This window comes from Micromys minutus (genome assembly GCF_963924665.1).
Source record: "Micromys minutus genome assembly, chromosome: 29".
Classification (NCBI taxonomy): Eukaryota; Metazoa; Chordata; class Mammalia; order Rodentia; family Muridae; genus Micromys; species Micromys minutus.
In genome coordinates, this window is record NC_137964.1 from 391138 (window position 1) to 407197 (window position 16060).

Below are 16060 nucleotides of genomic sequence, written 5' to 3' on the forward strand. Positions count from 1 at the left end.
TTGCTTTCTTAGTCTATTTTATTTATTATTAAACAATACTATTATATTAAATTATATTAAGATAATATCTTATTTATTATTAAAACTTCGACTAGCATGTATTAATTTTACATAACAATGGGTTTCATCCTGACATTTTCACGAATGCACACCCTTTATTAATTTTTAAAATTATATCCACTCTATTAAGCTCTCTTGTCCCCTCCCACTCTTGCTACCCCCTTTTTCTTCCCAACTAGTTTCCTCTTATTTTGGGGAACCCAGTGAGTTTCATTAGGGTTGCTTTATAGAGGCAAAGATGAAGGGTTGTTGACAGGAACACAGACTGTTTACCAATGGCTACACCACTGAAGAAAATGTCTCTCTTTCCTTCAGTAACCATGAACTGTTTATGGATCTTTAGGCAGGGTTAGGGGAACATAGGCCCTTCCCCCTTCCAAGGCAAGATGCTGAAGAGCCCAGTCTTGTGCATTTATTCACAGCTCCCGGGAGCTCAAGGGAGCAATGGCCAGGTGATGTCTGGAAGACAGCGTACCTTCTGCCCTTCCTGTGTTCTCCCTCTTTTCTGTCCCACTTCCAATGGTTCCTTGTGCCTTTGGGGGAGCAATAAACAGCACCCCTCATTCTTTCCTCATTCTTTATCCTCCTTTTTACTCTTAGGCTCTTATGTAGCATGAGCTGAGCCAGCACGGAGACCTGTCATCCTCCTGCCTCAGCTTCCTGAGCTCTAGAATACAGGTATAAACATCCATACATGGATTTATCTTCTATTCTTGATATCCTATGTTTCAAATAATCAGGTGGATTACCCCAGAGTGCCATGGAGGCATGTTAGTCTTCAGGTTTATATACCTGGAACATAGCCAGGAATATGGTGGTCATCAATAAACCAAAGGAAAGATGAGAACACGGTGATACCAGCTTATAATCCCAGAATTTATGAGGCTGAGGCAGGAGGGCTGTGGGTTCAAGGCCAACCTGGGCTACATAGTGAAACCCTGTCTCTGAAGAATAAAAACAGATAAGCAAAAATTGAAAAGAAGCAAACCTTCCTTTTTTTCTACTTGGGAGGTAAATTCATTTAACATGTCAACCATTTGGCTGGTGGTTGATTTCTGCTAAACATACTGATTGCCTCATGGGCCAGGAACCATGCTGAGCTCTGCAAATACAGGCTCTTAGGAATTTACATCTACCCAATAGGGGCTATCCATTTTCCCACTAAGTTTTGTGAGCAGCACAACATGGGACCCTGAGTCTCCTCAGTTCCTGCACACGCCTTCAGCTTAAGTCTCCAATGTCTTCTTCCACCTGTCCTGGAACAGAGTGTCTGTGTGTCCGTGTCTGTCTGTATGTAGAGTGGATCTAGGCCCCCAACTTCCCGTGAGCCTTCATGCATGTGCAGTGTGGATTTAGGCTCATCACCCTCTGACTTCCATGCATGTGTCTGCCCAAGCGCAGAGTGAATCTAGGTGGACGAATCCAGCTGCTTGAAGAACACTAGTGCCCTCTGCAGAGCCTGTACCCTCCACCCTCTGTCTCTGGGCACAAGGCTGGGGGAGGGTTATGTGGCATACCTGCATGTGCCCTCTAGGGGCCAAGAACCCCCAGGGCATTTCTTTTCCTTTCTTTCAGTTCAACCAGAGCCCACACATCCCCACCTCGAGTTGGAGATCTCGGCTCCTCATCACCGCCATGTTTTTCTCCTCGCTGAGCTGGGCGTAGCGCATGGCTAAGTTGTAGTTGTCATCCTTGACCTTGACCAGCTCATCATTGTGGCTGTCCCGCTCCTCCTTCATCTTGTAGTACCGCTCCTGGAAGGTCAGGAGCTCCACCCGTATCAGGCTCAGCTGCTTTTTCTCATCCTCCAGCTGCCGGGACTTGGCCAGCAGCTCACAGCGCTGAAGGTCCTTGGCTTTCACCTGCTGCTGCAGTTTGATGACCTCGTTCATCAGGAAGTGCGTGAGGCCCTCATGGCCTTCCTCCACTGTGGAGAGGGTACCAGTCAGAGGCGCGGGGCAGGGGTGGTAGCATCTGCTTACTCAAACACTCACTGAGATGCTCTATATTGCTAAATGGACAGGAGCTAGGAGCACCCAGGAGGCAAACCATGAGGCATGCCTGCGAGGAGTTCTCTCCATGAGTTTATCTGAGCACTCTAAGCGTGGGCTGCACTGGTTCAAGGCCCAGGGTCCTGGGCTGAATAAGAAGAAAGCGAGATGAGCACCTGCATCGGTCTCTCTGCTGCCTGACTGTGGACGCAGTGTGATTGATTGGCTGTCTCATGAAGGACCTGACTGTGGACGCAGTGTGATTGGCTGTCTCATGAAGGACCTGACTGTGGACGCAGTGTGATTGGCTGTCTCATGAAGGACCTGACTGTGGACGCAGTGTGATTGGCTGTCTCATGAAGGACCTGACTGTGGACGCAGTGTGATTGGCTGTCTCATGAAGGACCTGTACCCTCGAAAGCCCCTCTTCTCTCCTAAATTGCTTTTGTACTTTGTCATAGGAACAAGCGCATCAACGAATCCACCCACCGGCTTATTTCTCACGGTGCTGTGGGTTGAGCTACACCTTTAGCTGTGAGCTGTTCAGGCTGGCTTGCACCTTGAATTTGCTCACTCAGCCTCACAAGTATCTGAGATGGTAAGCATGTACTAGCAGCCTGGAGTGCGGTGTGAGCATGTACCAGCAGTCTGGAGAGCGGTGTTACCAAGCTCGTAGTTCCCACCGGGCACTGGGTTTTAGGGTGAGCCAGACAGGCCGTCAATTGCAGTAGATCTTACTGTGTAGCAAGACAGACAGAGGTTTATAAAACTGGATAATGAGAACATTATCAGTAGACTATGGAGATTCCACACAGTCTAGGCATGGGGCGATGACTGTGTCACAGCGTTGGGGTCAGTGTGGAGTGTCAGGAACAATGTTGGAAGGACAGGGAAGGAAGGAGGAAGGGAAGGAAAGAGGAGGGCCAGAGAGGAACTGGAACATGTCATATGTAGGGACTTTGGGGTCAAATTGAAGACTCAGATCTTGGTTCTAAACTGCAAAGTGACCCCTGGAGAACCGAGAGGCCATCACTGCAGGTCTTGATTGGATAAAGGGATCCTGGGGTCTGGGCATGAGGTAGAGTGGAAACTGATTCAAGGATGCTCAGGAAGGAGGATTCTGAGGCTAGAATAAACTTCTGCCCTGATTCCAGCCCTGTGTTGAGGGTGATTAATGATCCCCCAGTGCTCTCAGTCTTTGCTTCAGTTTGTCCCCATCACCTGTCTTGTGTTATTAGTTAAAGTAAGTGATGGGCAGCCCAAGAGTGCATCACGTCACCATCCCACAGAGGGACACACACACACACACACACACACACACGAACGAATGCATACACTCTTGCACGACACACCTGCACACAACCACTCACAATACTCTCACACTTTCACATGTGTGCACACACTTACATGACACGAATGTGCATACACTCTCATGCAGATATGCACAGATGCATGCACACACATACTCACATGCACATGCTTATACATGTGTGCACACTCACATGATGCACATGTGTTTACACACTCACAAGCACACACACTCATGCACACACATGTATGTAACACACTTGCATGACACACACACACTCATATGCACAAATGTGCACATGCATCACAAACACACACACACACACACACACACACACACACACACACACACACACACACACACATTCTACTAGATTTCCTTGCCCTGGTAGCAAATCCACTTACCCACAATGGTGGAGAATCTTCTTGTGGGTTCCTTTCCAGTCACCAGCTTGTAAAGTTCTGGGTAGTAAAACTCCAGGCTCTCCAGGAAGACCACATAGCCTCTTTGTCCCTTGGTGTGAAGAATGTCTAACAATCGGCCTGGGGGAGTTCAATTCAAGCAGTGAGAATGTGTTTGATTGGATGACAGTCTCTGTGTCTCCAAACTTATAACCCTTAACAGCTCCAAGAAGATAGCCTTACCATATTTGTATGTATGTATGTGTGTGTATGTTCATTTGGGCACTTATGTGCATGGTGTATGTGTGTAGGTCAGAAAAGAACCTCAAGAATTAGTCCTTGACTTTCACCTCACTTGGGACAGATTCTCCTGTTTGCCATGAAAACTCCAGGCTGGCTGGTACGTTAGCTTTCAGGGGTTCCTCTGCAAACACTTCCCATTTCCTTGAAGAAAATGGAAACTCCCCGTCCCAGAAAATACAACTTCCAACAGCATCTAGGGAGTGATATTTCACGAAGAATTCATGAGACCTCTCTTACCTAGGTTATATTTTTGGCCAGCTTTTTCTTGAGCAGGCCTTGTGCATGCCAAGTGTAAATTCTTGTGTATTTTATATTATATTTATATTATATTGCCCTATCATGTCTGAAAAATGTTTTTCTTTCCCAGACACCCACTACCCATGGCTCTTACCTTCTTTCTGCTCCTTTTTTCTTATCATCCCTGAGCCTTGTGTGTGTGTGTGTGTGTGTGTGTGTGTGTGTGTGTGTGTGATATAAATGTCTCATTTAGAAGGGTTTAAATGGTGTTTCCCTATAGTTAGGGGGCAGTGACTATCTCAGACATCTTCTTCTTTGATTCAGGGCCTTTTGCTGTCCTACACTGTGTCCAGTGAGCCTTAACCTGTCTCAACTTCCTACACTAGGATTGAAATGTCAGTCACCACACCAGAAGTCTCACCCCATTCTCTCATTCCTGAGTTATACCATGGAGTCTGAACAATGTGAATAAAAGAGCCAGATTCCTGGCAGAGTTCCATGAGTGTTTAATGTTAATAAATGGTTAAAACCTAGATAGAGGGCACTGTTTCCAGAGAGAGCCACAAACCAGCACTTTCAAAGATTTTCTCCAATTTACCAGAGCTAAAACAAACCACGAAGGGGCTGGGCATATAGCTCAGTGGTAAAGCAATTTGCCTTGCATGTGCAAGGCCCCGAATTTGCTTATCAAGTACCACAAAAAGAAAAAACCAAACCCAAGAGGCCAGACAACAACAACAGCAACAACAACAACAACCCCAAACTAACCACAGAGATACCAACTCTTTTGGGGGATAGTAATCTCCTGGATCCCTGGGATTCAGTGGAGGAAGACACATATTTGTGGTTTGAATATGAAATGCCTTCCAAAGGCTTGCATGTTTGAAAACTTGATCTTCAGCTGGTGGCACTGTTTGGGAAGGTTGTGGAGCCTTCAGGAGGTGGAGTCTTGCTGGAGGGAGCCTGTCACTGGAGGAAGGGCTTGAGGTTTTGTAGGCTGTGGAGAGCCATTTTGGCACCACTAAACAGGTGATGGCATAATATTATTAATTTTATTCCAGGACATTTTGGGGCTAGCCAAGGCAGGAATCTGGCCTCTGTGCTATGCCCTCTAAGGGCTATTATCGAGCAGATCTGCATCTGTAGCTCAAGGCAGGTTCTAAGAATAAGGCTTTAAGGAAGTACATTTATATCTATAGTATGGGGCAGGGCCTTTTAGAATGCAGCATAGAGAAGTACATTCGTATTTGATGCTCCAGGTTGTATCCTTAGTAATGAAGGGTAGATTTTGGAATGTAGGCACAGCAGTATCCGTTCTTGTCTCTGACCTTTTCACCTGACCTTCAAGATTGTTAACTCATTTATCCTTGTCTCTGAACAGTGGTTACCATTTTTTGCATGTAATTAAAATGGCTTAAAAGAGGACAAATAAACAAAGGCTTTGTTTTGGCCACAAGGCTTAGGCCTCAAGTTCGGCTGAAGTCATATTGCAGCTTTAACTAACTCGTCATTTGCTTTAAATCCTTGCTCCGGTTCCGGGTGGACCTCTTGGGAGTTCGAGCTGGTCTCGGACAGTAGCCCCGCCCCATTCCTGCTTATGCTTAGCTTCCTGTGTGTATGTGCAATATGACCAGCCATGATGGATTGAGTCACCACAGACTGTGAGCCAAGACAAACCTTTCTATAAGTTGCCTCTTGCTATGCATTTTGTCATAGTAATGAAAAATATGTGCAAAAGCTGGGGAAGTCATAGGGAAGGGACATGGATCTATTCTTTGGGAGTCTTACACATCTTGGAGACATCTTTATGTGGAATTCTTCTTGCAGTTTCTAGCATCTATCCTCCTTGCTTAGCTTGTTTCCTTTGGTTTTGTGTGTTGGGAGCTTGGTCCTTAATTCTAGAGAAAACACTTGGTGGTGGGACCTTTAAGAGATGGGGTCCAGTGGAGGATCCTAGAATCATTTATGATCTAGGCTGTGCTCCTGGAAAGTCTCCATGGTGTTCTGGTGATGTTATCATTTCCTCATCCAATGCTCCTTCTATCACATGACGTAAATAAGAGGTCTTTTATCAGAACTGAGTCTAAGTAAACCCTTCTCTCCCTTTATAAACTGTTCTGCCTCTGGGTTTTGTCATGCCAGCACATACAAGCACTAAGACACTACTGATTCTCTTATTGTGTGTACTTCATGGTCTTTCTTTAAGTGCTTTCAGATGTCACTTCCCCCGAAGTTCCTACACTCCACAGTTTTCCTAGATCAGAGAAGATCCATTTCATTGTGCACCAATCTTGACTGTTTAGTTCAGACTGCCTGGAGCACTACACTGAAAAAGATTCCAAGGTAGCTTCCAAGCTCAGTGGGAAAGCTGCGCTTAACTAAGGCTGGCTTCCATGGATGCAAGAGACTGCTCCTCTGTGCTGTGGGATCAAACCCATTCAACTGCAATCTGCAGAAAGGAAACACTGTATAGTGTGACCCAGTAGCCAACAGGGAGATGAAGACACAAACATGGGTACATGAAAGAGTACATCCTGTGAACCATTAGAAGCCTGTGCATTTCTTCTTAGAACAGTATATGATATATAGTATTGTGATGGGGATGGAAACCAGGGACTTGTGCATACTAGGCAAACACCCTACCACTGAGCCACACTCCAGCCCCTCATTGGGGGATTCTAGGCAGGGGCTCTACCACTGAGCCACACCCCAGTCCCTCACTGGGGATTCTAGGCAGGGGCTCTACCACTGAGCCACACCCCAGCCCCTCACTGGGGGATTCTAGGCAGGGGCTCTACCACTGAGCCACACCGCAGCCCCTCACTGGGGGATTCTAGGCAGGGGCTCTACCACTGAGCCACATTCCAGCCCCTCACTGGGGGATTCTAGGCAGGGGCTCTACCACATAGGTACATCTCCCAGCAAAATAACATTTTAAAACATTATATACACCAGAACAGAAAGAAACGTCTCTCTCTCTCTCTCTCTCTCTCTCTCTCTCTCTCTCTTTCTCTCTCTCTCTCTCTGTGTGTGTGTGTGTATTATATGAAATATATATAAAATAATGTTATGTATATGTGCAATTATAATAAGATTCAGATTTCAAATATTAAACAAATTTGTGACTGATGCTAAATGCATTTCATCATTAATGGATTAAACAGCAAGTTCTCCTGACAGGTCTAATAACTTCTGAAGGTTCTAGAAATGGGTTGAATAAAAATAGCAGAATAAGGCATTGACAACACTGGCATGGGCTACAGGTCTCGCTGTTGTCCGTACTCCTGACAAGGTCAAAGGTGGCACTAATCAGTAGTGTGATCTGTCTCCTGTTGATGTTCGATAGCGTAAGCTAAATGTCAGCGTAGGTTGCCAAAGCAGAACATGTACCCTCCCCTTCAGGTTCCTTGGTTCTGAGTTCTACACATACAAAGCTTAGACAGGGCAGCGAGTGGCCCACTGTGATGCTCTGCTGAGGGACCCATTTCCCACACTCTTTCGAGGAGACTATCACACACACTGTACACCCCTTTATCCATGTATGCAACCTCCCACCCACACCTGTGCGAGGGAGTCTGCCACACGTGCTCCTTTAAGGAACTCTTCACTTCTGTTCCCGTAAGCAACACCACGTTCTCATGTAACTCCTCACCCACTCTGATAAGTAACTCATTGGTTCCTTGAGACAGATGTGAGTGGAGCTGTGTACTTGGTCTGGTATTGCTGCCTAGTGTGTGGTGGAGGTGTGTGTGAGCAGACGTTCATCCAAGCCTCATTCAGAAAAGGCAAGTAACGCATCTGCAGACCCCAGAATAAAAGCTCTTCTGGAGATCCAGCTAATTAGAGGCAAGCCCTTGACTGGCCACGTGACCCACTTATGTCCCTTCCCTCTGTTACCTGCACGGTTGATCTTGGATGGCAGCATGGGTGCGTTGAGCACCTCGTCTTCATCTTGCTCATCGATGACCTTGCACTGGCGCAAGTAGGGGGTGAGCTTGGCAGGGTTGATGTAGCGGCTCAGCATGTGCCGGTTGCATTCCACGTTATCCCACAGGGCTTCCTCTTCATCCTTCAGCGTCTCCATGTAGTCATCCATAGCTGGCCCTCCTCCTGTGAGGCATAAACCCCAACACGGTTAATAAAAAAGCCTCTACGAAACACTGCTGTAAAATGTCGGGGAGTGATGGCTGGCAAATGTCATATATATATGTATATATATATATATATATATATATATGGATATATATATATATATGGATGTATATGTATATATATGATATATATGATATATATATATATATATATATATATATATATATATATATATATATATATATCAGAGAAAAGTGGAAAATGCACAGGACGTATTGCCTCTTATCCGAGGGAGAAGGGGATGGGGACATAAACACAGGTATAAATTTTCGTTTACACTGAACACAAAGCAATGGGAAGATGAGCTGTGACATTTAAAGGACAGCGTATGGAAGAGATGGAGAGCCCTGTCATCCCAGCACATGCTCTTCCCCACACAGCTTTTACCTTACTAAGAATATATTTTTTCCCAAACAACATTTATATAATGTCATTTGCTTTCAAATTCTGCACAAATGATACTACACTGTCTGCATTCCCTTCCGTATGGCTTTTTCCCCCTCTGAATTTTTTGACGTTTATTTAGGTGGGTGCATATACACCTAATTAGCTCATTTTTTTAAATGTAGTTTTATTAAGGAAGAACCCAAATACTATAAACTGTTCATCTAATGACTTAAAGAGTTATCTATTACTTATGCAGGCCTGCATGTATGCATTTGTGTGCATCTTGTGTGTGCAAGTGCGCATGAAGACCAGAAGAGGGTGTCAGGTGTCCTGGTAATTACATGTGCTGAGCTGCTGAGCTCAGACTGAACCTGGGTCCTCTAAAAGAGCTCAGCTGCTGAGCCATGTCTCCGGCCTAAACAGTCTTCAAACGAGACTATGTCCGTTCACCATTATTATTTATAATGGCCCAATACTTCTGTCTCTCCTGAAAGACATCTCATACCTATTAGTGGTGACTCTTTCGAAGGAAATACTTGGTCAGCTGGTTATTCAGCTGTGTGTGTGCATATTCAAACATGTAGCTTTTTGTGGAAAGCTTCTTTTCATATGATTCATAAAATTTGATCTTTTTAAAGCAAGTATCAATCTGCCCTCCCTCTCTTCCTTCCTTCCTAGCTCTCCCCTACCCCGCCCCTTCCTCATCCCTTCCTTTCAAAAACAGTTTTTTTTTATTGGGTTAGAATTCATATTCCATGTGATTCATCTTTTTTAATGTGTACAGTTTGATGGTTCACAAGCTGTGTGACTGTCACCACAATCAACTGAGAAGGTGTTCATTATTTTCAACAACAACAACAACAACAGCACCCCAGGACATCTGTTTTTCCCCCAACACCTACCCTTCCCGTTTTGTTTCTGGAGCTGTGTAAAAGCCCCAACAAGACAACAGCTTAGGGAATAAAGGGCATATGTTAACTCATGGTTCCAGCTCACGGTCCATCACTTCGGGGAGGACAAAGCAGGGTGTTGGAGCGGCTGATCATAACACCCACAGAGAGCAGAGAAAAACGAACGCTGCATTGGAGGGCTCAGCTCACTTGCTCTACTCAGAGGGAGTTCAAAACCCACGCCCAGGGAATGGCTCTTTCCGAAACAATTAGTGTAACTGAAACACCTTGCCTTTAGACACGCCTACAGGTCAGTCAAGCTGATCTAGACTCTTCACAGGCTGATTGTACACCGTGCTCAGCGATAATCAAACTATTATCACACACTTGTCTTTTCTATGCAACAAATCACAAATTTTCCAGCCTCTTGTGGCTTGGTTATACCACATACTGACACTTACTTCCAAAACTTGCCTATCAAGACTGGGGAGTCAAGGAAGCTCCGAGTTTGATCTCCAGAACCCACATAAAAAACTGGACAAGGTGGTATCCCAGCTCTTAGAAGGCAAAGACAGTAGATCCTTGAGGTTTGGTGGACAGCCAGCCTGGACAACTTGGTGTGTTTCAGACCAATGAGAGACCTTGTCTCAAAAAACCCAAGGTGGGTCGTATTTGAAAAGCAACAGCAGACTTATCCTATACAAACAGGTGCTTCCCCATGCAGGTGGTCACCCACTCAGGCTTGTCCCCCACACAGGTGCACCACACAGGTGGACACATGCGCAGGCCTGTCCCTCACACACAGGTGCACCACACAGGTGGACACCCACTCAGGCTTGTCTCACACACAGGTGCACCACACAGGTGGTCACCCACTCAGGCTTGTCCCACACACAGGTGCACCACACAGGTGGACACATGCTCAGGCCTGTCCCTCACACACAGGTGTACCATGCAGGTGGACACCCACTCAGGCTTGTCTCCCCACCACAGGTGCACCCCATGCAGGTAGACACCCACCTAGGCTTGTCTCCCCCCCAAAGGTGCAACCCATGCAGGTGGACACACACTCAGGCTTGTCCCCCACACAGGTGCACCATACAGGTGGACATCCACTCAAGCTTGTCCTACACACAGGTGCACCCCATGCAGGTGGACATCTACTTAGCTTGTCCCCTACACATAGGTGCACCATTCAGGTGGACACACACTCAGCCTTGTCCTACATACACAGGTGTACTCCATGCAGGTGGACATCCACTCATGCTTGTCCTACACACAGGTGCACCCCATGCAGGTGGACACTCACTCATGCTTGTCCTACACACAGGTGCACTCCATGCAGGTGGACACTCACTCATGCTTGTCCTACACACAAGTGCACCCCATGCAGGTGGACACTCACTCATGCTTGTCCCACACACAGGTGCACCTCATGCAGGTGGACACCCACTCAGCTCGTCCCACACACACAGGTGCACCCCATGCAGGTGGACACCCACTCAGCTCGTCCCACACACACAGGTGCACCCTATACAGATGAACACATGCTCATTGTTAAACAATTTCTCCTTGTGTTGGCCTCACAGTCTGGCTCCTAATGCACTGATGGATTATTGAGCTCATTCTGCCTCCTTGAGTCATTTGATGGACAGTGCTGCTCGGGACACGCATGGATGGAATTTTGTGGGGATATGTACATTATTCCCTTGAGTAGATACAGAAACTGGGCACCCTAAGCTGGGTGGAAATTCAGTATGTTAAAAAAAATACTGTGTGTGTTTGTGTGTGTGTGTATTAGTGCGTGTATATGAGTGTGTGCATGAGTGTATGAGTGTGTGTGTATGCATGTGTGTAAGAGTGAGTGTTTTAGTGTATGAGTGTGTATATGAGTGTGTGTATGAGTCTGAGTGTGTGTGTATGAGTGTATGTCTGTCGGAGTATGTGAGTGTACATGTGTGTGAGACACATGTGCCTATGTGTGGGTATACACACCCATGCACACGTGTGGAGGCCAGAGGAGGGTGTTGGGGGTCCCATTCTATCACTCCTTACTTTATTGCTTTGAGACAGGGTTTCTCCCTGACCCTGGAGATAGGTGATGGTCAGCTAGCCCCAGCGACCTTGTCCCTTATTCCATAGCAGAGCCACACTTGGCTTTCTATTCACATGGCACGCTGAAAATTTGAACTCAGGAATGTAAAAACTCATGGTCTCACAGAAAGTACTCTTACCCACTGAGCCATCTCCTCGGACCCAGGAATGCAGATGCTACATTTTGAGGACCTGCCCCGGCATATTGCAAAGTAAGGGGCACCGTTTTCCATCACTGCACGTGATGCCTGAGGACCCTGACCTCTCCCTCACCCCTCCACATTCTCGCCACTGGCAGTTTTCCTCCTCTTCTCTGCGACAGCTGATCCCCTGCTTGTGAAATAGCATCTTATTGTGGTTTTGATTTGCATTTTCCTAATGACTAATGGTGCAGAGTGCCCGTTCATGCGCACATTGGTCACCGTGTGGAGGAATATCTGTTCAGAGCCTTTACCCATTTGCAGGGCTTCCTCACGCATCCTGCACGCAAGACTGTCGTTAGATCTGACTTGCAACTGTCTATAAGACAATGTCACACACACATTCAATGCTTTAGTAAAGTTCTATTTGTGTGCATGTGTGTACATATGTATTCATGTGTATATGTGTGTATGCAGATGAGTGTGTGCCAGAGCACACACGTGAAGTCAGAGGACAAGTTGGGGGAGTTGGTTCTCTTTCTAGCATGTATGTCCCTGAGATTGAATGCAGGTTGACAGGTATGGTGGCATCTGCCTTTACTTGCTGAGCCATCTCTCTGGCACATAACTTTTAAATTCAGATGGCATCCAATTTGTTGAATTGAATCACCGCAACATTCATAAAACACCCATTGTCTAACACATGGGTCTCACCCTTCCTAATGCTGTGACCCTTTAATACAGTTCCTCACGTTGTGCTGACCCCAACCATAACATTTTTTTATTGTTACTCCATAAGTATAATTTTGCTACTTTTATGGATTATGATGTAAATTCCTGATATACAGGATATATGATATGTGACCTTAACCCCAAAGGGGTCACAAACCTTTCAGAAACACTGGTCTAAAAGCAAAGCAATGAAGACTTACATTTTTCCTTGTTACAGTTTTCTGTTTAAGCTTTTAAATCAAGACTTATGAGTCATTTCATTAAATTGTGTTAGTGGTGTGATGTAGGCATTTGATTCTCCTGCCACGATAAAATGCCTAGACAAAATCAACTTAAGGGAGAAAGGATTTGTTTTGGCTCACCGTTGGAGCGATCACTCCCTCATGGTTAAGAAGGTACTGTAGCAGAAACAGGGACCAGCTGGTCACATGACATCCACAGTCAGGAAGCAAAAAAAGAACAGGAAGTGAGGCCAAACTATAAAGCCTCGAAACCTACCTTGTTACCCCCTTCCTCTGTTAAGGCTGCACTTCCTAAATGTTTTATAGCCCCTACCCAAACAGCACCACCAACTGTACCAAAGTTAAAGCCTATGAGCCAACGGGTGTGTGTGTGTGTGTGGGGGGGCACTCCACAGTCAAGCGGCATAAAGTTTCAAGTGCATTGTTTCTTGCTCTTGTTCTTTCTTGTTCATGTTCCTTCTTCTTCTTCTTCTTCTTCTTCTTCTTCTTCTTCTTCTTCTTCTTCTTCTTCTTCTTCTTCTTCTTCTTCTTCTTCTTCTTCTTCTTCTTCTTCTTCTTCTTCTTCTTCTTCTTCTTCTTCTTCTTCTTCTTCCTCCTCTCCTCCTCCTCCTTTTCCTCTTTCTCCTCCTCCTTCTCCCCTTCCTCCTCTTCCTTCTCCTCCTTCTCCTCTTCCTTCTCTTCCTCCTTCTCTTCCCCCTCTTCCTCCTTCTTTTCCTTCTCTCCTTCTTCCTGTTTTTCTTGTTCTTGTTCTTTCTTCTCCGCTCAACCTTTCATTTTCAAGATGAAAACTCTAATTTTGCCTATGTGTGTATGACTATATGTGAGTCTGCACATGAGTGGAGGTGCCCATGGAGGTCAGAAGAGGGCATAGGTCTCCTGGAACTAGAGTTATAAGAGGTTGTGAGCCACTGGTAACTAAACCTGGGTCCTCTGCAAGAGAAACAAGCCCCTCAACTGCACTTAAAAATGAGTAGATTCTAGTTGTGCAGGTACGATTTGGTAAAAAAAAATCAATCTTCCCCAACGGAACGACCTTGGCACTCTGCACGTCAGCTGGTTCACACCAATGCTTGTTCCTGAGCTCCCAATACCATTGCATTGATCTACATTTTCATGCCAGAACCACACTGTCTAGGCTCATGCAGATTTGTAGTAGGTTTTGGGAAATAGGAGTTCTCCAAACCTTTTATTTTTTTGACAGTAGCTTTGGCATCTAATAAGATTCCCCTTAAAATGTTAGGATTCGTTAGTTTCTTTGCATGTATGTGTTGTGTGTATGCATGTACATATTCATGTGGAGCCAAAAGCTGATGTTTGTGTCTTTCTCAACAACTCTCTCTCTCTCTCTTTAAAGAGTCTCTCAGCAAACCCAGATCTCATCAATTTGGCTAGACTGTTTGAGGTTCAGGAATTCTCCTGCCTCTGCTTCCCTAGTACTGTTGTTGTAGATGTGCACTGCTGTGCTGGGTTTTTTGCCTGCATAGATCTTGACCCCCTCCAGGCTGTCTCTGTCATTTCTGCAAAGAAAATCCAGCAGCTATTCTGGCAGTGAATCTACTCCGCATGAAGAGCAGCTCAGGATCGTTGCTGTACAACAAGACAGAGTCTCCTGGTCCACAAACGTGGGATGCCTTTCCTTGTACCTACATTTTCAGTTCTTTCAGCAATGGTTTATAGTTGCTAGTGTGTGCCACAGGTTGAATGTCAAATGTTGTCACCCAAGGGTCTGTCACTAGGGACATAGGATATAAAAGGAATACAAAAAACCTCTCTCTCCTTCCCTGACCTCTCCTCCCCACTTTCCCTGCTGTCTTGACATTCTCTTCCACCATGCTCTGCTGTCCTCACGAGAGGCCAAGACCAGAGTGTCACCAGAGTGTCACCCAATCTTGGACTCTTGGGAGTATGAGCTGTTTTTAACCTTCTAAGTATTATGTATCAGGGAATTTCATTACAAAGTCAGAAAGCTCACTAATGCGGCAAGTAAATCTTGCATTTCTTTTGACAAATTTGTTTCTACATGGTTTTTATTATTTCAATGATTATAAATGGGCTTTACTTCTTTAAATTCATTTGAGGAATGTTTGTTGATGTGTACACATGCACAATTGATTTTCATGTGTGGATTTTAAATCTTTCATTTTATTCAGTACTGTTTCACAGTTTGCAGAGATGTTTTAGCGTGGATGTTGACCACCGCTCAGAGTGTGTGTGGAGAGTGTCCTTAGAGTGGTGCATCTGGGGTTGGAGGCTCTGCCTTTTGGAAAGCCTGTGTCATTTGAAATTATTTAATTAGTTTTAATAGTTCCTTAGTAGGGGGTCTTATGATTATCTATGTGTAAGATCATGTAATCTCAGAGACCTCTTCTGTCTTTGCAATCTGGATACATGTGTGTGTGTGTGTGTGTGTGTGTGTGTGTGTGTGCATATGCTAGTGGATATGGCTTTGTGTTGCATATGAAACCTGGGACTTTCTATGTAAGAACTCTACCATCAAGTCAAACCACATCCCAGCCCCTCACTAGGGATTCTAGGCAGGGGCTCTACCACTGAGCCACACCCCAGCCCCTCACTAGGGATTCTAGGCAGATGCTCTACCACTGAGCCACACCCCAGCCCCTCACTGGGGGATTCTAGGCAGATACTTAGCTGCTGTGGAGTCCAGCCCTTACTGGGAGGTTCTAGACCAGCACTCTATCCCTAGGCTTTCCCCCACCAGCTCTTTTGACTTTTCTTTATTCTTTATATCTAATTGCTCTGCATAGTGCTTCAGTGCACAGAAGTAGAGAAAATGGACACTCTTTTCTTGTTCCTGATCTTTGGGGACAAACCCCCAGTCTTTATCACTGAACATGATTCTGTCTATATCTTTACCCTATCCCTTTCTTTTTCCTTCTAATAGATGCCATTTATTAGACTCAGGAAGTTCCCTCACGTTCCTAGCTTGTTGACCATTGCTGTCATGAATGGCTCATCAATTCTGATTCTGTTAAATCAGACTTTTCTGCATCTATTAAGGCGATCGTGTGGTGCTTAAGATTCTATCAACGTGGTGTGTTCCATGAACTGATTTTTAGATGTTAATTAAACCTTCCACCTCAAAGGTGAATCCAATTCTCTCT

At 45.4% G+C, this 16060-nt stretch overlaps 1 protein-coding gene across 1 annotated transcript in view; it reads right to left on the bottom strand.

Annotated features, from left to right (window-relative positions):
* CARD11 (caspase recruitment domain family member 11) overlaps positions 1-8406 on the bottom strand; it is a gene marked incomplete at its 3' end in the record, with an annotated part of 38221 nt that extends 29815 nt beyond the window's left edge. Inside the window, exons 1-3 of the mRNA XM_080940864.1 lie at positions 8199-8406; positions 3765-3902; positions 1662-1987 (exon numbers count right to left, since the gene is read on the bottom strand). Coding sequence (XP_080796990.1) covers positions 1662-1987; positions 3765-3902; positions 8199-8397 — 663 coding nt within the window. The 5' untranslated portion in view covers positions 8398-8406. The remainder of the gene's footprint in view (positions 1-1661; positions 1988-3764; positions 3903-8198) is intronic.
* Positions 8407-16060: the final 7654 nt, after the last annotated feature.